This window comes from Zootermopsis nevadensis, unplaced genomic scaffold, assembly GCF_977971745.1.
Source record: "Zootermopsis nevadensis isolate Lab colony 2312 unplaced genomic scaffold, Znev_1.0 Znev_ptg000028l, whole genome shotgun sequence".
NCBI classification, from domain to species: domain Eukaryota; kingdom Metazoa; phylum Arthropoda; class Insecta; order Blattodea; family Termopsidae; genus Zootermopsis; species Zootermopsis nevadensis.
In genome coordinates this window covers 19,755,111-19,777,114 of record NW_028259160.1, presented here as the reverse complement: position 1 = coordinate 19,777,114, position 22,004 = coordinate 19,755,111, and the positions used below count along the sequence as shown (strand labels likewise).

Sequence of the window (22,004 nt, the reverse complement as noted above, 5' to 3'; positions counted from 1 at the left end):
TCTCAGAAACGGTAGGACAGTGACCGGGACTGGAAGAGATCGGGTGGGGGAGTATTAAAAAAAAATTCAAAATTATTAAAATTTTCGAAATATTAAGAAATGCTGGGAATCTTATACTATAAAAATTTGTGATTAGTCGTTGTCTTCAAGAAATTACGTCATCAACAATGTCAACTATAAACAAACTCGGCATTGTTGTGGAACACAACAATGCCGAGTACAACACAACAATGCCGAGTAAACAAACAACTTCACTACCGAGCCAGTCGCATTATCACTGCTCCAGAAGAAGCACGTGGAATCGCATTATTGATAATTTTCTGACAGTTGTCCTAAAACATCAGGAAAGTGAAAGAAGACGTTACCAACTATTTGAAGTATCAACTCTAACAACTCCTACAAGGTAAACTGATACTCATTCGATATATTACGATGATTAAAACTATTATAAAAACTGACTTCATGATCGATTTTGAGACGAAGATTTGCAAGGGTGGGGCTGGACGTAAAAGGTTGACTGAACAAGAACTGTTTTCCTCTGAACAGCGACGTAAAGAACTACAACATCAGACCTACTTAACAAGTAAATAAAAGCGAAGGGAGACTTATATTGATAAACATAGAACAACTTATTCAATAAGAACTGAAGGGAAAAAAAACAGACGAAGATTTGCAAAGGCGGGGTTGGACGTAGGAAGTTGACTGACCAAGAACAGTTGGCCTCTGAACAGCGATGTATAGAACTAAAACATCAGACCTATTTAACAAATAAAGAAAAGCGAAGGGAGACTAACATTAATAAAGGTAGAAAAACTTATTCAACAAGAACAGAAGAGCAGAAGAAAACAAACGAAGACTTGCAAGGGTGGGGTTGACGTAGATAGTTCACTATCCAAGAACAAATGGCCTCTGAATATCAATGTAAAATCTTAAGAATCTGAACTAACAAATGAAGAAAAGGGAAGGAAGTCTTACATTGATAAACGCAGAAAAACATATTCAACAAAAACAGAAGGGGAAAAAAGAAAAACGAAGATTTGCAAGGGTGGGGTTGGACGTAGAAAGTTTACTAACCAAGAACAATTGGCGTCTGAATAGCGACGTAAAATCTTAAAAAAAATGAACTATCTAACAAATAAAGAAAAGCGAAGGAAGACTTACATTGATAAACCTAGAGAAACTAATTCAACAAGAACAGAAGGAGAAAAAGCAAACGAAGAATTGCAAGGATGGGGTTGGACGTAGATAGTTGACTAACCAAGAACAATTGGCCTCTGAACAGCGACGTAAAGAACTAATCCATCAGACCTATTTAACAAATAAAGAAAAGCGAAGGGAGAGTTACATTGATAAATAGAAAAACGTATACAACATGAACAGAAGGGAAAAAATAGAAAAAAAAACACAGACGAAGATTAGCAATGGTGTTGCTGGACGTAGAAAGTATACTGATCAAGAACAGATGGCCTCTGGACATCGACGTAAAGAACTAAAACATCAGAACTAATCAACAAAAAACAGAAAAGGAAAAAAAAGAAGACTTGCAAGGGTGGGTTTGGACGTAGAAAGTTGACTAACCAAGAACTGTTGGCCTCTGATCAGCGACGTAAATAAGTAAAATATCAGATTACAGGAAGCGCACCGAAAGGATTAGCCATCGTTGTCGTCAAAAAATGACGTCATCAACAATATCACCTTATATTTGTTTATACACGGGGGTTAGTTTAGTGTCTTACTCAACCAACGCAACCAACCCACTTCGGGGGGTTGGTCAAGTGTTTAAACCCCCCATTCGGGGGGGTTAGTTTAGTTTCTTACTCAGGGGTTAAAACACTTGAATGAGACACTAAACTAACTCCTCTTCGGGACTAACCAAGGTTGGTTGCGTTTAACAAACTAGGAGCTCCGAAAGGAGCGCCCTGCTCTAGTATATAAAAAATCAGCGCGCTAGCTCGTCGGAGTCGCGAGATATACTGCCTGGAAATCTTCGCCCACGCCCAAATTGGCCGCCAGTCGCCGCGGGCTCCCACCCGCGCCTCGCGCATGCGCGGCGCCAACTCAAGGTCATGCTCGCATCGTAGTCGAACGAGACCACATTTATTTCAATCGTGTCTGCTTTGTTGTGTTGGTATAAATAGCAGGCAACAATCGGCTTTCGTCATTCTGGGACGAATTGTGCTGCGAAGAGGTTGTCGATAAAGTAAAAAACTTTCGGAATTTCACTCTCTTCATTCTATTCTGTCGGAGGACATCGACAAAGAAACTATTGAACACCGAAACGTCGGTAGACATGTCGACCGACAGTACGCAAGCAGATCACCAGGCTGGCTCTGGGACGAAAAGGAAATTACTCGAAGAAATGAACTCAATGCGCGCGAAGAAGTCGAAGAAGGAAGATTGTATGGGCACAATCGAAGTGGCTTCAAATGGACACACCGTTCCTTCGGCCACTGCAGATTTGCAATCGGCGACGACACAGGGAATTGACATGCACGAGTCTCGTCGTTTCTTTAATGAATATGGAGAACTTGAAATTTGTCCTCTGGATATGGACGATTTTCCCATTGCACCAACGGAACATCTTTCGGGGATTATAACTTTCAAGACCGACTCATCGTCTAACGCAGCTGAAGTCGAGGGCGGCCACAAAAGCGGAGGAGGGAAAGAGGAAGAAACTGCAGGTTCCGGTATGTGGAGTGCGCTTTGTTCTTTGCGCTCTGTGTCAGATTTTCCTAAAGAGCAGAGTCTCCTTTGTGCAAATGAGAATTTCCTACATCTCCCGGTTTTGTGTGGGCCTAATAATTACCGCCTTCCAATTACACCCCGCGAGGTCCAGCTCATAACTTCATTATATATTTCTGCAAAGACAGAAACAGTATTAATGTTACTTAATAATAATAATAATTCATCTGGGCTGCAAGCATCGGAGTTATGACGGCAACACGCCTGAAGTTTTTGGCTGCTTGTGGACCAATTAAACAATTCATAATAATAATAATAATAATAATAATAATGATGTACCCAGGATTCACTGTCAAATTAATCGTCCTTATAATTGGAGTTCTTGGAGGAGTCAAGTCGTCACTGCTGGCTAACATCAAGCTCATTCCGGCATGCCAGCGTAACGCTGAAGCACTACTCAGCCGGATGCAAAAGGCCGTGCTTCTTGGGTCGCTCCGACTACTACGTGCGCACGACCCCAACTCACTGTAGCCGCCTATCTCGTGGTTCGAGCCGTGACTACAGTTTCGTCTGGCCTGCAAGCATCCGAGTTATGACGGCAACACGCCTGAAGTTTTTGGCTGCTTGTGGACCAATTAAACAATTCATAATAATAATAATAACACTTTATGCTGCCAGCGACAGTGGCATTCAAAGTGCACTGAACACCGTGCAAGTATACACTCAGGATATCGGCATGGAATTTGGATTGGACAAGTGTGAAGTTCTGCATTTGAAAAGGGGAAGAAATAGGGATTTCGGCGAAGACGTGCAACTCGTGGACGGAAGCATCATACACCATCTTGATGCCGAAGAGTCCTATACATATCTTGGTGTGAGTGAGAGTCATGTCCAAGATGTCTCCAAGGTCAAAGAGGCTCTGTGCAGCAAGTATAGACACACCCTACGACAGATTTGGAGTTCCGAGCTCTCTGGTAGAAACAAAGTCACTGCCACCAACATGCTTGCTGTTCCGATCCTGCTCTATACTTTTGGAGCAATGAAGTGGACAGTTAACGAGTTGAAAAACCTGGACAGGGCCACCAGAAAAATGATGACCATGCACCGAAGTCTTCACCCTAAATCTTCTGTCCAACGCATATACCTCCCGCGTCATCTTGGCGGTAGAGGTCTCTTGGGTCTGGAGAATCTTCACAACATGATAGTACTGGGCACAGCTCATTCCATCATTAATAGCTCTGATCCCCTCTTGACATTCGTATGTTCGCATGAGTCTGCGGGTGTAGGGGCGTTTATATTTCAGGCGGCAAAGAGAGCAGCAAATGACCTCGGACTTAACTTCGGCACCAGCTCAGTTGGACAGCGAAGACAGTTGCCACTCTTGACGCTGACGTCAGATCAATTCAAGGGCACTGTTAAGAAGGCTGAGCAAACTTTGTTGCTCAAACAACATGCAGATAAACCCATGCATGGGGCCTTCTTCAAAAATGTAGAAAAAATGGGCTTGTCAAAAGACCTGACGTTCGCCTTTCTACGGTCGGCTGGACTAAAGTCTGAAACCGAGGGTTTCATCTTAGCGTGCCAAGATGGTGTTGTAAACACACTTGTGTACCGCCGAATGGTGATGGGTGTGGGGGTAGTGGATACTGTCTGCAGGGCATGCCGAATGCAACCAGAGACGTTGATGCATCTTTTGTCGGCATGTAAACATTATGCCAGCTGCGCCTACATTCATCGACATAACGCTGCTTTACGTATACTCTATTACCACCTGAGACACTTTTACGGCATAGATAAGACACCCGTTTTGCCGTACGCTCCTGGGGACATTGAGTCCGTCGTTGAGAACGACAAATGTAAAATTTATTGGAACTATTCATTCCCCACTACCAGGCAGTTAACAGCCACTAAACCTGACATCGTTCTCATCGATACCTCTGGATGCACCATGTATGTCATCGAGTTTTCGGCCCCGGCTGAAACCAACATAGTTGTGAAGGAGGCTGAAAAACGGACCAAGTATCAAGACCTTGTGTTTGAGCTAAGACAGCTGTACCCAGGATTCACTGTCAAATTAATCGTCCTTATAATTGGAGTTCTTGGAGGAGTCAAGTCGTCACTGCTGGCTAACATCAAGCTCATTCCGGCATGCCAGCGTAACGCTGAAGCACTACTCAGCCGGATGCAAAAGGCCGTGCTTCTTGGGTCGCTCCGACTACTACGTGCGCACGACCCCAACTCACTGTAGCCGCCTATCTCGTGGTTCGAGCCGTGACTACAGTTTCGTCTGGCCTGCAAGCATCCGAGTTATGACGGCAACACGCCTGAAGTTTTTGGCTGCTTGTGGACCAATTAAACAATTCATAATAATAATAACACGTGTTTATACGAGGATCGTCCACAAAGTAAGTTTCCCTGGGGCCGTTTACAGAAACAAAACACAATTTCATGGAAATATTTATTGCAACAGATACAGCAAGTGTCCAGCTATTTTTCAACATATTCGCCACCGGAATTGAGACATTTGTTATACCGTGGGACCAACTTTTGAATACCTGTGTCGTAGAAGTCTGCCGCCTGGGATTGGAACCACTGTGTGACAACCATCCCCGCCTCTCTGTCATTCTCAAAACGCTGACGCTGACCGGACAGGAATTTCTTGAGGTGTAGGAAAAGATGGAAATCACTGGGAGCGAGGTCCGGGCTGTAGGGTGAATGATTAAACACCTCCCAGCTGAACTCCTGCAGGAGACTTGCTGTCCGTCGAGCCGTGTGCGGTCTAGCGTTATCACTGACCGCACTTCACAGTCGGCGGGAGCTGGAATAAGAACCTCCAACTTCAACAGCTGCAACGATGCTACTGTGAGAACGCGGGAAGTACCGTTAGTGCATGCGCCATGCTACGTCATTTATCTATCACGTACGCACAGTCGCTTCGCGCAATATAAGGTTTGCTAGCTGTGGGACGAGTGGGAAACTTACTTTGTGGACGCGCCTCGTATATGAAATAAATTACTTTATTCTTATCGTAAAACACTAAAGACCTTCGTCTGACCAAAAACTTCTCGACTGCAAGTGATCAAACCTTACTTCGTACAGGGTTGTATTCCTATCTACGAACTCCATAGTTCGGTGTTCGAATCTCGACCGGGTAATTGTATGAAAATTCTCCGCTGATTGTTAGAAAATCCGCCACTTATTCCCCTATATAGCTATAAAGATATGATTAACGTTCATGAAATTAAATCTTTGAAAGCTGCCATTTCAGAGATCCAACAGGTGTTAAGAAGTAGTCAGCTAAAAGATTCCTCACATTGTTTGCTTATATTCCCCCGCGCACTGCGTCTTCACCACGTATTTTATCAAGCCCTCTCTCCCGAACAAAGTTGTGTAAAACAACACAAGCCTTGACGATGGCTACAGCAAAATCAGGTTGCAAGTTTATAGCTCGATGAAACATCCTCCATTTATTACTTAATATTCCAAACGAGCATTCTATGTACCTTCGGGCTCTAGAGAGTTTTTCATGTCTTAATGATGTCCACAGCGAGGAATTTTTAAATATTTTAGAATCGCAATCTTTTCCGTAACTTCCAACATCAACATAGACAAAACGGAAGAATAACCTTTGTAGTTGAAGTACATCGAGCCAAATGGGCTGACTATTCTAATATGTTTCCCGTCAACTGCTCCTAAACAGCGCGAAAAATTCGCCCTTCTTTCAAAATCTGAAGCGATCGTTTCCCAGTGCTGTTTAGTGGGAACGGGAATACATTCCAAACACTGCAACTTACATCTCTGACAATCTTGCTCGCTGTAGAAATGCCGAGTAATGTATATCTGTGAAAGTACAACCGCTCGCCAGATATCTTATACTATAAAAATTTGTGATTCCTCGTTGTCATCAAAAAATGACGTCATCAACAATGTCAACTTATGTTTTTTATACTCGGCATTGTTGTGGAACACAACAATGCCGAGTACAACACAACAATGCCGAGAAAACAAATAACGCTTAGTACCAAGCCAGTCGCATTATCACTGCTCTACAAGCAGCACGTCGCATTCTTGAATATTGACTGACAGTCGGCCTAAAACATCAGAAAAGTGAAAGAAGAAGTTATCAAGTATTTGAAGTATCAACTCTAACAACTCCAAGAAGGTAAACTGATACTCATTCGATATATTACGATTAAGAAAGTATTATAAAAACTGACTTTATGATTACGAAAGTATTATGAAAACTGACTTTTGATCGATATTAAGACGAAGATTTGCTAGGGTGGGGCTGGACGTAATAAGTTGACTGAACAAGAACTGTTGGCCTCTAAACAGCGACGTAAAGAACTACAACAGACCTATTTCAGAAATAAAGAAAAGCGAAAGAAGACTTAATTGATAAACGAGACCATATTAAGAACACATGTAGAAAACTTAATCAACAAAAACAGAAGAGCAAAAAACAAACAAACGAAGATTTGCAAGAGTGGGGTTGGACGCAGAAAGTTGACTGATCAAGAACAGTTGGCCTCTGATCAGCGAGGTAAAGAACTAAAACATCAGACCTATTTAACAAATAAAGAAAAGCGAAGGTAGACTTACATTGATAAACGCAGAAAATCTTATTCAACAAGAACAGAAGAGCAAAAAACAAACAAACGAAGATTTGTAAGGGTGGGGTTGGACGTAGAAAGTTGACTGATCAAGAACAGTTGGCCTCTGATCAGCGACGTAAAGAACTAAAACATCAGACCTATTTAACAAATAAAGAAAAGCGAAGGGAGACTTACATTGATAAACGAAGAAGAACGTATTCAACAAGAACAGAAGAGCAGAAGAAAACAAACGAAAACTTGCAAGGGTTGGTTTCGAAGTAGATAGTTGACTAACCAAGAACAGTTGGCCTTTGAACAGCGACGTAAAGAACTAAAACATCACACCTACTTAACAAATAAAGAAAAGCGAAGGGGGAATTACTTGCAAGGTTAAGGTTGGGGTTGGACGTAGATAGTTGACTAACCAAGAATAGTTGGCCTCTGAACAGCTACGTAAAGAACTAAAACATCAGACATATTTAACAAATAAAGAAAAGCGAAGGGAGATTTACATTGTTAAACGTAGAAAAACTTATTTAACAAGAACATAAGAGCAGAAGAAAACAAACGAAGACTTGCAAGGGTGGGTTTGGAAGTAGATAGTTGACTAACCAAGAACAGTTGGCCTCTGAACAGCGACGTAAAGAACTAAAACATAAGACCTACTTAACAAATAAAGAAAAGCGAAGGGGGAATTACTTGCAAGGTTAAGGTTGGGGTTGGACGTAGATAGTTGACTAACCAAGAACAGTTGGCCTCTGATCAGCGACGTAAAGAAGTAAAATATCAGATTACAAGAAGCGCTCCGAAAGGATTAGTCGTCGTTGTCGTCAAAAATGACGTCATCAACACTATCACCTTATATTTGTTTATACACGGAATTGTTGTGGAACAACAATGCCGTGTACATAACAATGCAGAGTAAAGAAATAACGCTTAGTACCAAGCCAGTCGCATTATCACTGCTCTATATCGTCTCCGAACAGCGGCATTAGACTATTTAAGAAATGAAGAAAAGTGAAAGAAGACGTTACAACACCAAAAAGGTAATCTGATAATAATAATAATATTCATCCAAGTCATACTGTTTTTCAAGGGTTAAAACACTTGAATAAGACACTAAATTAACACCCCAAAGGGGGTTAGTTTAGTGTCTTACTCAAGATTTTAAAACGCATGGGGAGTTAGTCAAGTGTTTTAAACCCCCATTCGTGAGTGAGGGTTAATTTAGTTTCTTACTCAAGGGTTGAAACACTTGAATGAGACATAAACTAACCCTTCCGAAGGGGGGTTAGTTTAGTGTCTTACTCAAGAATTTAAAACGCAACCAACCCCCCGAATGGGGAGTTAGTCAAGTGTTTTAAACCCCCATTCGGGGGTGAGGGTTAGTTTAGTTTCTTACTCAAGGGTTGAAAAACTTGAATGAGACACTTAACTAACCCCCCGAAGGGCAGTTAGTTTAGCATGTTACTTAAGATTTCAAAACGCAACCAACCCCCTATTGTTTTAACCGTCAATTCGAGGCGGTTAGTTTAGTTTCTTACACAAGGTTGGTTGCGTGTTACAAACTTGACCAACCCCCCCCCGTAGGAGCTCCGAAAGGAGCGCCCTGCTCTAGTCTGAAACAAAAACATCAATAACGAAAAAAGCTTAGAATAATGACAATAACAGTTGTAGCATATTCTAGTTGATTGGTATGAATCTAGCATGTGGCACATTGGTTTATTCTTATGATGTTGTTTTTTTCAGCTAAAGAAGTAATGAAGAGACGGGTGAATGTTCGAGATGCTCCTAAAAAATCCATTAAAAAACAAAAAGAAGCTGCAAGATCGGGAGCTGGAAAGCCAACTACAAAAACGCACGATTACAACGCACTGTTACCATTCCTAAGGAAAGTGTTCCAGGAACGGAAAACAGAAGTCACCCGATCAGCCGATGTTGGACAGCCCGAGGCGGCAAATGAGCAAACACCTCAAAACACCCATGAAAACGAAGTTACTCAAGCAATTGCCAAGGATTTCAAAACACTAGACAATGTTGAACTAGAAATGATACAAGCTCCTAAGGATCAATCGGATCGTCATTTGTCTTTTTTCAGAGGGATAATTCCTTCATTGAACACTTTTGATGACGACGAGATATTAGAATTCCAAATGTCGGTGCTACAAAAAATAACATCCATGAAACAACTGAAAAAAATGGTTTCCTACAATCAGTAGTCTGCTGAAATTCATCCTATGCTCATAAACACTAGTCGGCAGGCGACAACATCAACTGAAGGCCATCTCTATCAGAACGTGCGTCCGAGTACTTCAACTGGTTCAAGCGATGGGTACGATCCAGCAGAGAAGTTTGGCAGCTGGAACAGCGAGCCAGAACTAAGAAAATGTTGGTCCACATCTCTCACCAGCATCAGAAACCTCTGATGACTTTACTTCATGAAATGTTTCTAAATATTTCTTGTATTGGTCTTTTTCTGTGCCCCTTTTTTGTATTACAAGTAATTATACATTTCTACGCTAATAATAGTTGTAGATTATTATCCTCTACACGTTTCTTGTACTTTGTATATCATAAGTAAAACTATTGAAACTTTCTATTCATTAAACAGTAATTGCAACGGCCAACATTTGGATAGGCTGGATGCGTTCTCTCATGAATGTGTCTTGGCGCTGAAGAGAATCCTTTAGACGTCGGTGCAGTTCATCAAAAGCGGATATTGTCATCCTAAAATAATTGAAAAACGTTTTTCTGCTCTGTCCCAGTTTTAATTTTCTTTATTATGATCGGGCACACGGAGGACGGACAAGATCTACTAAACAGAATTGGAAAGCGACACAATCACTTCGCAGCAAAACACGTGCACTTCCCCTTCACTTTTATTGCCGTTCTGTGTACTTTTCTGCGATCTACATTAAACAATATGAAAAAAGAATATTTAAGTTCAAATGTTTACACATAGTTAAAACATTTTAGATGAAATGGTAGGAAATATTAAATTTGAATTTATTTGTAATAACGAATATATTTAAAATAAATGGCGTGATAATAAATAGGGTTAATTATAATCGAACAGAACATTTTTCGGCTGGTATCGATTTATAAGAAGTTGTCGCAGCCATGACGTGCAAAATGGGGTTGGTTGCCGCGATATTTAGTGTGCCGCGAGTGCAGAAAGTTGCGCAACATGGCAGAAGTACTCAAAAGAAGATTTCATTAAAGTGGTTTCGTTTATGCAAGTTACGTGAAGTGCACGTGCATGGAATATGTCGTAAATCCCGTAGACATGAGTGGAAATGGTCATTGCAGGTGCACTGCGAGTCTGTGGCATTGCACTAATAACGATCCCAAGCAGACGGACATTTTCTTTAGAAAAGATGCGCCTAGTATTGGACACAGCATCACAAAACAAGAAATTAGATTTTCCATTAAATTTTACAAATGTACGGAGGCGGATCTAATCAAGAGAACGCTGTCGTAAGTTTACGTCCACTTCCTTATTTCCGCACATTCTGGAGAGGATTCCACTTTGGACACTGACCACCTCCCTAATGCCTTGTCTACACATCAGCAGTAACTACTACATATTCATTTAACATTTAAAAAGGGGAAGACTTCGATACGACGACCGATGAAGAGATGGAGGGAAAATCCAAGACTAACGAGCCTCATGGCCTAATAGGAAGAACTTTTAAAAAATAACCACTTGAGTGCAAAGTCTTCTCTTCTGCAAATACCGTGCACCCACTGATCATTCTTAATACCGTTCAAACCGTGCAGTACCATACAGCAATAACAAAACCAAGCGACCACTTTTATTGAACACAAACATTTATTGACAATTTCATTTTTCAAGTTTCACCACTGTGCGGCTGCATCAATATTCGAAGTGTTTTAAAAGCCACGCCCTCTCTTAGGTGCGAGGTTTTGGGAGGAAAATTTTGTTTAAAACTCGTAATCTGATCTCCCTCCTCTTGTTCCACCTGGATCTGGGCCATTGTTTTGGGGGTTGATGCAGTCCTTCTCGGGACCCAGTTGTCTTTCCGGAGGTCTATGACATCTTGCAGCATGAACCTGATACGACTTGAAAGCAGTCCCTTCTTCTGGGAAAGCTCCTTCATTTTACTGAAGCACTCGGACAGGTCCTGCAAGAACACAGAAAATTCAAGTCACATTTCACTCCTTACGCTTAAGAGCCGACACATGAAACTAGAAAACTCATCAAGTCCACACAGCACATGCTGTGCGGGAAGGCACGTGTAAATTTAAAGGGAGCTCTGAAGGTTACCGTCACTAACTAAATGTAAATGTGCGTCTCATCTACACGAACACTTAAACAGAGATTTTTGGTGGCTGAGCCTAGGCATGGTACTGCTTGCTCGTGCTGTGACAGTGAGTGAATTCTGACATGAGCCAGCAGAGGTGACGGGAGGAAACATTCAAGTCTAACCCAATACTGAGCAAGATTTCCTTTGCGCTAGACAGGGACAAGCTTACACTACAGCATCAGGCATTTTATTTTAATCCTATGAGCGTGACCCAGGTAGGAGGAGTACGAAGAAATGCAGAAGAACATGTCATGGTGATCATTCATCACACAGAAACACTTTCAGAATCTCGTCGGCAATCTCGGAAAGGTATTTAATATCAGAATACGCATAATATCTTTATGTATTCTTTATAATGTGCATTTACAAGTATTAAATCCATCTTCCGCAGTAGTTCCCATGTTGGCCACCAGATTGCAACATCAAATTTTCTAACTCACAAAACTGCTTGTCCATCACCATCTTACCACCTGTAGTAGGATATTCAAAATATGACGTGAGCGAGGTCGTGCAAAAAGCACAAACTCCATATCAAATTTCATCCAAGTCTGTCAAGTTAAATTGACCGGACAGACATGACCAGCCCATAATGCCTTCTCGTTACACAATTCGTGTCAAGAACGCGTAACAATTACGAACTACTTGCATGTTACGAGACAGAAACCAGAAACTGAAAGAGAACAAACACTACGACACACTGCTTTTTTGTGTCATACCTTACATATACGCCTGGGGTCTCCGTAGAACTCAAAGGAGGGCAATAAATTAAACTGTAAGAAAACTGCAAACTAAAACTATTTGAAAATTAACACAAACATACTTGGTTTTTCCTCTCTAAATTATCCCCCACTGTCGTGAGCAGTTTGCACAGACACTCCAACGACTGCTCGTCTCCTTCCACAAGAAGACGCTTAATGCATCGCTGCATTATGCTCGCTGTCAGCATCCCTAATTTGAAGAGCTCGCCAACAAATCTGTAACGTACAAAAAATATTTCAATGGGTTGAGTTAAGACAACAGTAAAAATCCAAAAAAAGAACACGAGCGAAGTAGTTCGTCTCTGCAAGATACAGAAACATTTGTACCTTAAAATAATAACTTTTTTAAATTAATTTAATTTATTCAATCTGTTGTGTGTGATATATATTTTTGATGTGAAATATAATTTATTTTGCGTGGTTTCTCAAGGCGACCCTGGAAAAAGCTGTTAAAAGAGTTCAGACAGAGTATTAAAAACTTCAAATTAAATAATTACATTACTGCAACGCACATTTCAATGTAATTTACATGTTTTGCGGTTCCATTAATTTTCACAGGTTTTGTTCCTAACAAAATACATATAATTTGTTTTTAGCTTCCTCTGTTCTTCTGGTTCCTTGCGTGACGTTAAAGTTAACGATGACAACTTGACACAACGAGGGTGTCACAAACTCTACAGGGTACAAATTACTTTCCCCTCCGGACTTACATAACAATTTACATACTGGAAAAATACGGAGTTGTAGTGCTGTGAATCATTTAATTGAGCAGGAACGTCACAGCGTTTTCATGGTAAGAAGCCGTAACTGACATGGGGCGCAAGCAACACAGGGGCAAGGTGAGATCTGACTGAACTGTGTGAACAAGCACAGCAGAGCAAGATGTTGTATCACACGTATGGGAAAGCAATAAACAAGAGATTGTTCAACTGTTCCAATTGCGATACATGCAATTCCTCAAAGGGGTTGTGTGACATATTAAAAGTCTATGGATATTTTAAGTGGAGCAGGACTTTAACCTTCAGTCCTCTGATTATATACAGAGTTAAACCATCAGTGCCCTGGCAGGACACATACATCTTCATGAAACAAAAAGAAGACGAAGTGTGGACTTTATGATGAAATAAGCAGCAGAATTGTGAAGCATACGCAGATATTTCTGCCTCATTTTGACACATTATGGAACAACACAGAAAACATCTTCTTGGAGACATTTATTTTAAATATTCTAAATTCTTCGCAAATTTCAGGGGAATATTAGAAAGAAAACCCCCTCGAAGGTATCACCACCTTGTCAAAGGCCCATAAATTTTGCTTGGTGAGGAGGCTTGCATACTCAAATGACCCTTAGGGCTATGCGGGCAAGGGCTTCGGCTCCTAGTAGGGTCACCCAAGCCAGGGAAGTCTAAGACTAAGAGTGATTCAATTACAAATGGATCTCTGACAAACTATGAAGCCTTAGAAACATTTCAGAGAAACAAGACAGAGGTTCTTTGAATGTATAAGACCCTTAAGAATCTCCTGACATAAAAAAAGAATATGGCACCATTCAGCCTACCACATTGGCTGGTGTAAAAGAGAGCATGTCCCTTTTGACTATTAAAGGTTACAAAATAAATGAAGTTGTGAATTCTCAGATTGGAATTAGGAATCATTTCAAAATTATAAAGAACTTTGAATTATCAAATATAACATTTACCTTTTACTGTACCAAGACTTGGCACCCAACAGTCCCATTCTAATTTGGCACAAAATTTAGAATAAAAGGCACAACTTACAAACTGGAAGGTAAAAGACATAAACATTTCAAATTTCCTCCCAGTTTCTACTACTCTAGCTTCACTACTTTCACGTGCCACTGACGAATTAATTTTAGAGCTGCAAATATTATAAACAAAAACGTATCTTACCTAATATTTCCCACTGATTTCTTTCGTATCCTTCGCAGTTCCTCTTCGAGATTACGTTGTAGTTCCTTTTTCTTTGCCTGCAGAACAAAGAGATATAAAAGATTTTAGTTTGAATTCAGTGTTGATTCAGAACGCTGCTAATTAGGAATCTCTAATTAAGATAGCGCCAGTAAGAGACATTTCATGCAACGCCTTTCACATATGTAAGCTTTCATTTTAAAGTTTGCTATGACGTTTGCTTATCATTATAAATAATCAACTGAGTCCATGAATCAGTGTTTTGTGTGGCTGATGACACTCAACTGTGATACAAGAGAACATATCATGAGCCAATGAGAAATACATTGCCAGGGGTAGGGAAGGAGGATAAAAGTGCAGCAAAAGTCCATTGTTATGAGAGTTAATGATGTTCAGAAAAAATCATTGCATAAAGTATTCATTATAGGCAGTCAAACATGTAGAAAAGTAAAACTAGCTTAAGGAGTTAAGAAAATGATTTTTCATCTTGAGGTACAATTAGATCATAATAATTTTAATTCAATTTATATGCCCTCTTGAGATACGTAACGTTATTAGATGACAATTACATTAGTGGAGAACAACTGCAAAAAGAGACTTGTCATATGCCATAATTGTCACATTGGACACTCACACTTTGTAGTTGGGTTCTTGTGCAAATACTTTGAGGGATTTAGTACTTTCCTTGTCATTCGTTTTCTTCAGAATTCTTAAAAACCTTAGAAACTTATAAAAATAACTATGCTTTGAAGGATGGATCTTCATCTACAAGCATAAAGGGGGAAGACACATATTCTGTCAGATCAAGCAGACCGAGCTATTCCCAATCTGTCGACAGAAACGTAAAACATTAGACTGTAGACAAAGACAGTTTGAGAAGTGCTCACTGGCTCTGCTGCTTCTTCAATCTCTTTATGTCTTGCTTCTAGGTCCAGCTCCACCTCAGAATTCTTTTCAAAATGTTTTTGGCATTGGTTTAGCAGCAGCTTCCTGAAGGTAATCTCTGCTTCATCCTTGTTCCCGCACTCTGCTGGAACTTGCGTGCCGGACAGAACTTTACACATTCTTGCGTACGCCTCGGAGAAGCTGGGTTCATCAACGGCCTAAACATAAAAATACACGACATGATCACTTTGCTCTGTATGACATATATACGTAGGGCAGTCAAAAAGTTCTCGGAATTCCCCTGCAGACGGAGAATGAGAGGTAAGATAGCGCACGCAAGTGTTGTGGTGGGCAGCTGAGCGTGTCTGCTCGCAGTGGCAACAGGTCTGGACAGGTTTCGGCGTGCCGTGTCGTTAGTGTTCCGTTTCAGTTAGACGTGGGTGTAGGTCATTCGGCGCAATTTCACAGTTCGAACGGTGTGCGAACATCAAGTTCATGTGCAAATTGGGCAAATCTGCTGAAGAGACGCTATCGGCCCTGCAGCAATTTTACGGTGATACTGCACTAATGAAATCCGCGGTTTAGGACTGGTTTTCCCGGTTTGAGAATGGACAGGAGACGTTGGTGGATGACCAGCGCAGCGGGAGGCTTTCGACATCCAGAACCGTGGGAACAATTGAACAAGTGCGACAACTGATTCTATCTGATCGCAGGATGGCCATCGTGGGGTTGGAGCATGAAGTTGGTATCTCTCACGGATCCATTCATGCCATTCTGTCCGACGATTTGAAGATGAGACGTGTCAGTGCGAAGTTCGTTCCGAGGCAGCTGACTACGGATCAGATGGAATGTCGCACGATGGTCGCTGGAGATCTCTTTGAGATAAGTACGCAGGACCCTAAGTTCCTCACAAAGATTGTCACTGGTGATGAGTCATGGGTGTTCGCCTACGACCCGGAGACGAAGATGCAGTCATCCGAGTGGCACACAGTGTCGTCTCCCCGACCAAAGAAATCGATCCAAGGAAAAAGTGATGCTCATGGAATTCTTTGACATCGACAGTGTGGTGCACCATGAGTTCATACCGCCTGGACAGACTGTTACGGGTCATTTCTACGTGCAACTGTTGCAGAGGTTGCGCGAAGCAGTTCGGAGGAATCGGCGCGACAAGTGGCAGGGTGGGTGGTTTCTGCATCACGATAACACACTGAGCCACACATCGCTGGTTGTTCAGCAATTCCTCGCCGGGAAAAGCATTCCCGTCATCACCCGACGCGTGTCACAACAAATCGAACTCCGGAAGATTCCAAACGAAGCCTTCCACTGGTGCTTCCAACAATGGCAGGATTGATGGAGCAAGTGTGTGTGTGTGCGCAAGGGTCCTATTTTGAAGGTGATTAGGTAAGCATTGCCATATGTCCTACCATTACAGTGCTATACCACAATTCAGGGTACTTTCTGACTGCCCCTCGTATAACAGTAACTGTACTGAAGATATACCTAGAGATGTCGCATCAATTAAAATTATTAAATCATAGCCACCTAAATGAAGCATCGACAGAAGCAAATCTTTATCCCTTGAACCCAAGAAACTCCAAATCTCAGTCAGATGCCAAACATTTCATGACAGTGTTCCCTTTTCACGTATGAGACATTCATTTATAGATGAGTGAAGAGAAATCCTATGCTTGAAGGTGTATTTAAAGAAAGAACAACCAGGTTTCAGGTGGTTAAGATTATTACCGTGATCAGTAACAATTTCAATTTTCAGCTGCCCCTAGAGCCTCCATTTTTATTATGCTGAGGATACTTTCAGTACTTCAGAAATTCAGCTGCAAAGTCTCAAACAAAGAAAAATTGTATCAATATGACAGTTCTGTTTCAATGTATCAGCTGCTAAAAAGACTGCTGCCTCACCTTTTCAAATATGAGCTTGATGACGCCCTCCAGGCGATCACTGCTGTCAATTGGCAGAGACTGGACCTGAGCAACAAGTCTGTCAAATTTCTCAGGCGTGAGCTTGTTGAGCACACTGCGCACCTTCTTATACAGGTCCTGCAACATCAAGTTCTCTCTCATCACTTCACAGAAAGACAACACAAAACACAAAATTAAAGCAAAACATGTTTTAATATGTGACGTTTGTTCAGTACTCTGCCTTTTAAGTCGGTTCGAGGTACAAGTTCAAGATTTCCATTACATTAACATCCAAATCAAAAGTTTCTGCCTTTACAACACATGCACATGAAGCAAAAAATGTTAAAACAGATCAGATTGTCCTTTTCACATGACCAGTCAGTAGTGGGAGAAAGGACATTCAATTCACCGTTGAAAATAAACTGGTTACAGGGCATAACTAACGCCACTTGAATAGAGCAAAGATGAACAAATCTAAAGAGTAGATCCAATAGAATAATGGTTAACAAAATTGGTCACAAGAATGACTGAGGGATGTTTGAAGAGTGAAAGAAGCATTTCACATTAAACTTAAGAGCCACTCAGCAATCTGTGACGCAGTATGAGTGAAACCCAAAACCTCTGGTCACTGCACAAGAGTTTAAACAATCCAATTCTCTACAGACACGTCGCCAAATTACCCCCATCACCCCTAAATGGTTGGTCACCCCACAGATACATCAGAAAATTGTTTTTTCCGTGTAGACGAGTTTCTTAGTGCAGGACTGTTACATTCAGCCATCTTACATTGGGGTAGACACAGCAGTATTCACTGCTTCTGCGATCCTGTGGTCAAAGAATGCCAGGTACATACCTGAGTCTTTGCCTCCTCTTCATTGGTAGCAGAGGGCTTCACTCGTCTAGGCCTCCATGCGTTTTCTGCATGTTGCAGTTGTACATCTTCCTTCAGCGAAAGCTCTATATGAGTAACAGGCTTCTTATACTTGGTGACGATTCGTTTGCTGTTTCTCCAAGGTGTAGGCTGCTTTGAATTGAACCGAAGCAGCAGAAAATTAGCTCAGTGTTCAATCCTAAAAATTATCTTGTTCTAAACGATTATCTAGATCTTAAAATATTCCAAAAACTACAAGTGGCCATGTTGAAACTTACTTTACAGTGTGAACTCAATTTTTGCAGAACACTGTAGCATGCTGCAACAGTTGTGCATAACAGCTAACACTTCTGGTACGCACTAGCTTTTCATGGAAACATCTGCATTTATGGGCAATTATCACAAGGCAAACACACAAAATATTCACACACTTACCTCTTCGGAATCATGTCCCTTCATGAAGTCAGGATAAAATATATTACGAGATGGCGTGCCAGAGGGAGTTCTATTCGTCTTAGAGGATCTCCTCTCTACCACATGTACCTGCAAGAAATTTAAAAACAATTATGCTCAGAATTTTAGGGTATTTCAAAATGCACGGCAAAGTAAGGAATTCAACTCTGAGTATATTTTGAAAACTAAACTGGCATATATTTACTTTAAATTTTCCATTTTTGAATTTAGACATTCATTTTATACATTATTGGATGCATCCAACAGCTCACAAAATAATACACCCGTATGTACAAAGCTCTGAATGGCAAGATGTTTCTAGTTTGTTGTGTTCATCACCTCTCACAAAAAATACAACATTCCTACAGCTGCAGTTACTTACAAAACATCTTCAACTGTTCACTTCATTCTCACACGCATACATTAAATGGCTAGCCAAGAATGATCACTGATGAATAACTCGCTCATTATCTTAAACCACATATAATCAATTCTCTTTCAGCACAGCTTAAATTTTCTTAACGCAATTGTCAGTAAATGGCGATACAGCCAAGTTCTTTATCCTTCCACAAAGCATCTACCCTGTAGAACACTCCAAATGTCACAACCCCCCATTTCCATGTACCCTACACTTCTACCGCATCCATAACAGATTTCTGCACCTTTGCTTTCGAAACACATACTACTCCGACCCCATCACCATCACCAATCAGTCACCCAGACACCGAGTGACTGCCTTCGGCAATACTTCGTCCTATAAACTACACTCTGACAGCTATAGAAGAAATCCACCTCCCTTCTCCAAAACAAATGATACAATCTAAAGTGGATTCAACTTCCCACGATCATTTACACACTTTAAAAAGACTTACCACTTCATTATATCAATAAGTGCCAATTTTAAACGTACCTGATTTGTGCCATCGTTCACTACTGCACTAAGATCAAGTAAGTCGTCTGGTCTCTTCATCGACAGAGGGTGATACCTCAGCTCCAACAGGAAATTTCTGTCATATATCCTCCTGCCTTCTGGATTCTGTGGACTCCCCTGGTCTGGAAGCAAACGCTGACATTAGCTTGCAACAAAATCAGCAATGAGGAATTCGAGCTTTGTGTCATCATGAAATATTTTAAAATCTTTTCTTCATGTGAGGTATTCTTCTACAAATTGCATTATATATTAAATCAGTTCCTTCCACAACATTTGCCAATATAAATTTGCAACAGAACTTCTGTTAACCTGCAATTTAATGGGTCTTTCAAAACCAATCAAATGGAAAGTTTGAAATCTTCCAAGATATGAATTCTTGTGGAAAGTAGATTGTTTACAAAGGACTGTCGCTGTTGAGTGATATCAATTTTCATTGCATATACTGCAGCACAGAAAACAAGGCCCTGTGTTTCTTCCATTCAACTAACATTCAAATCAGACTTGTAGCAAAAACAAACAGCAAAATTATGATATGCACTCATTTCAAAACGTGTTCTACATGAAGAAAGGACCAGATACATTTTTAGCACTGTCTGCATTCTGTAAGACGTTACTGACAATTCTGCATTTTTTGCTTTATCATTCCTTCCAGATTCTCAATTCATAAATGATCTCTTACCAGTAGCATAACCACTATTGAGGAGCTCTTTGAGAGGGCAAAATGTGACGCTGACCCTGACAATAGTGCCAGTGACATCAGATTGGTCAGAGGTCATGGGACAAGTGTGTGGAACCTGTATTACACGAGTGCGCTCCACGTTGCTTCACAGATGGTGGGTCTGGCCAAGAATTGCCACACACAGTCGTTCAAGACTTTTGCACGCAGAAATGCGACTTAGTTTTTGTGTAGCGTCGCTTACTCTTTGTTTATTTCAACCAAAAGTGGAACGTTGTGACAAGTTGTAGCAAAACTCTAAGATATCAAATTTAATGACAGAGTTATTACATGCTATGAGCAAGAAGACAAAATGGCAGTTTTGAAACTTTGTCATAAATGTGCCTATACATAAGTATTAACACATTTTATGCTTGACACACGGAGAGCCGTTCATCAGGCACGAACTTTATGCTATTTTCTGGTCTGACATAACGAAATATTCTTTAACACACACGAATATTAATTTATAGCAGTCCAGAATAGGAACTGATTATATAAAAAAAAATTATATTTCATTTAACTTATAGTTCTCAGCACTGGCACATTTATCCTCCACTCACGTCTTGGCCAGTGCATGCCCCTAATGAAATGCACTATTCTTTACACTTACCCTCTTTGTCTGTGCACCTCAAAGAATCGACAGCAATTGCGATGTTCAATGCATCTGCAGAGATGGCATCTGCTCCCTCAGAAGGAATTGTACTTGGTTCTGCCTCTTCAGTTGTTGTAGTTCCTGAGTCTGCAGACTCCTCCTCCTGCACACACACACACAAACACCTTGGTAAAACACGGTGCTAAGCTCAACGTTCGTTTCCAATTTTCTTAAAATTGTAACTGATTCTTTTATTTGAGCAATGATTTTTACAGTTGTTCAACCGCAACATAAAAAAGATATTTTTATTCAATGCAAGCCATCAATTTATAAAAGCAAACCTGACAAATTAATCTAGCAAGTGACATAACTTCAACATTTGAAATCTTGTAACAGTAACTGAAGGCTCCATACACGTCTGTTACGTCGAATCTCAGACTATTCAGGGTCATTACAAACCTGTACTGCTTCCATCTTCTTCAAGCTCATCTTGTATCTCATCCTCCTTCTTCTGTTACGTTTTGTCTTTCTGTCGCTACAGTCAATCTCCTCGACAAGACACGCATCTTCTGCCGATGCAGTGACAGCAGCTGATTCCTCGGCAGTGGTAGTGGCTTCTGTCACGCCAAGACCTGAGACAGTAGCATCCACCTGGCCATCAACACTGTCACCAATCTTGCCTTCAACTTGACTGTTTACCTGCTGCTCCAAGTTCAAAATGTTCATTGCTTGTGACAAAATTAGACTTGTCAGGCTATCAATCGCCTTTCTCTGCTGATCTATCACTTGCAACAAGCTGCTACTGTAGACCTTCTCTGCTTCCAAGAGCAACAAGGCTGCACATTCTGTAACATTTGATAATTATTTTAAATTATAAAATTCCTCTTGTGAGTGTATACGAGGGTTACTTCAAAAGTCATGGCAACTAATTTTTTGGGGGCAAACACGTTATATTGAAGAAAGTTCAAAATATACTGGAAGAGGGGTCTGGGGGGCACATCTGGACATCTAGATAGACATGCATTAACATCAAAATTGACAGAATATCATACTGATGTGACTTATAGACTGTACTTTTAACCTTAGCCCATACACAGAATTCCACCATACTTACTGTCTGCATTGAATATCTCAATCAGTTTTTCCAGCATTGCTTGCGTACTATCGGTCGACATGTCTACAGACGTTTCGGTGTTCATTACTTTCTTCGTCGATGTCCTCTGACAGAATAGAGTGAAATTCGCACAGGAAAGGTACTTGAGTTATTCCGAAAGTTTTTTACTAAATGAATCAACACAAAAGTATCTCGTTCTCAAAGCACTTTATCCAAAACCTCTTCGCAGCAC

At 40.9% G+C, this 22,004-nt stretch overlaps 2 protein-coding genes across 4 annotated transcripts; one reads left to right on the top strand and one right to left on the bottom strand.

Moving 5' to 3' along the window:
- Window positions 1–231: 231 nt before the first annotated feature.
- LOC147872419 (uncharacterized) lies at window positions 232–10,059 on the top strand. Of its 2 annotated transcripts, none has more exons than XM_087356876.1 (2): window positions 232–2,687; window positions 9,027–10,059. In XM_087356876.1, exons 1-2 carry the CDS (start codon window positions 2,291–2,293, stop codon window positions 9,494–9,496), a joined length of 867 nt encoding a protein of 288 aa, XP_087213002.1. In that variant the 5' UTR covers window positions 232–2,290; the 3' UTR covers window positions 9,497–10,059. The 2 variants fall into 2 exon arrangements, with proteins under 2 accessions (XP_087213002.1, XP_087213001.1); XM_087356875.1 differs by having other exon boundaries at window positions 233–6,844.
- Window positions 10,060–11,070: 1,011 nt separating this feature from the next.
- On the bottom strand, window positions 11,071–22,004 carry LOC110840345 (eukaryotic translation initiation factor 4 gamma 3). Of its 2 annotated transcripts, none has more exons than XM_087357156.1 (11): window positions 21,773–22,004; window positions 21,118–21,503; window positions 20,677–20,821; window positions 19,328–19,470; window positions 18,400–18,507; window positions 17,947–18,117; window positions 17,094–17,231; window positions 15,179–15,394; window positions 14,274–14,350; window positions 12,426–12,579; window positions 11,071–11,422 (listed from the first exon to the last, which is right to left on the bottom strand). In XM_087357156.1, the coding sequence occupies exons 1-11, from the start codon at window positions 21,855–21,857 to the stop codon at window positions 11,129–11,131; spliced, it is 1,917 nt and encodes a 638-aa protein (XP_087213282.1). In that variant the 5' UTR covers window positions 21,858–22,004; the 3' UTR covers window positions 11,071–11,128. The 2 variants fall into 2 exon arrangements, with proteins under 2 accessions (XP_087213282.1, XP_087213283.1); XM_087357157.1 differs by having other exon boundaries at window positions 17,947–18,114.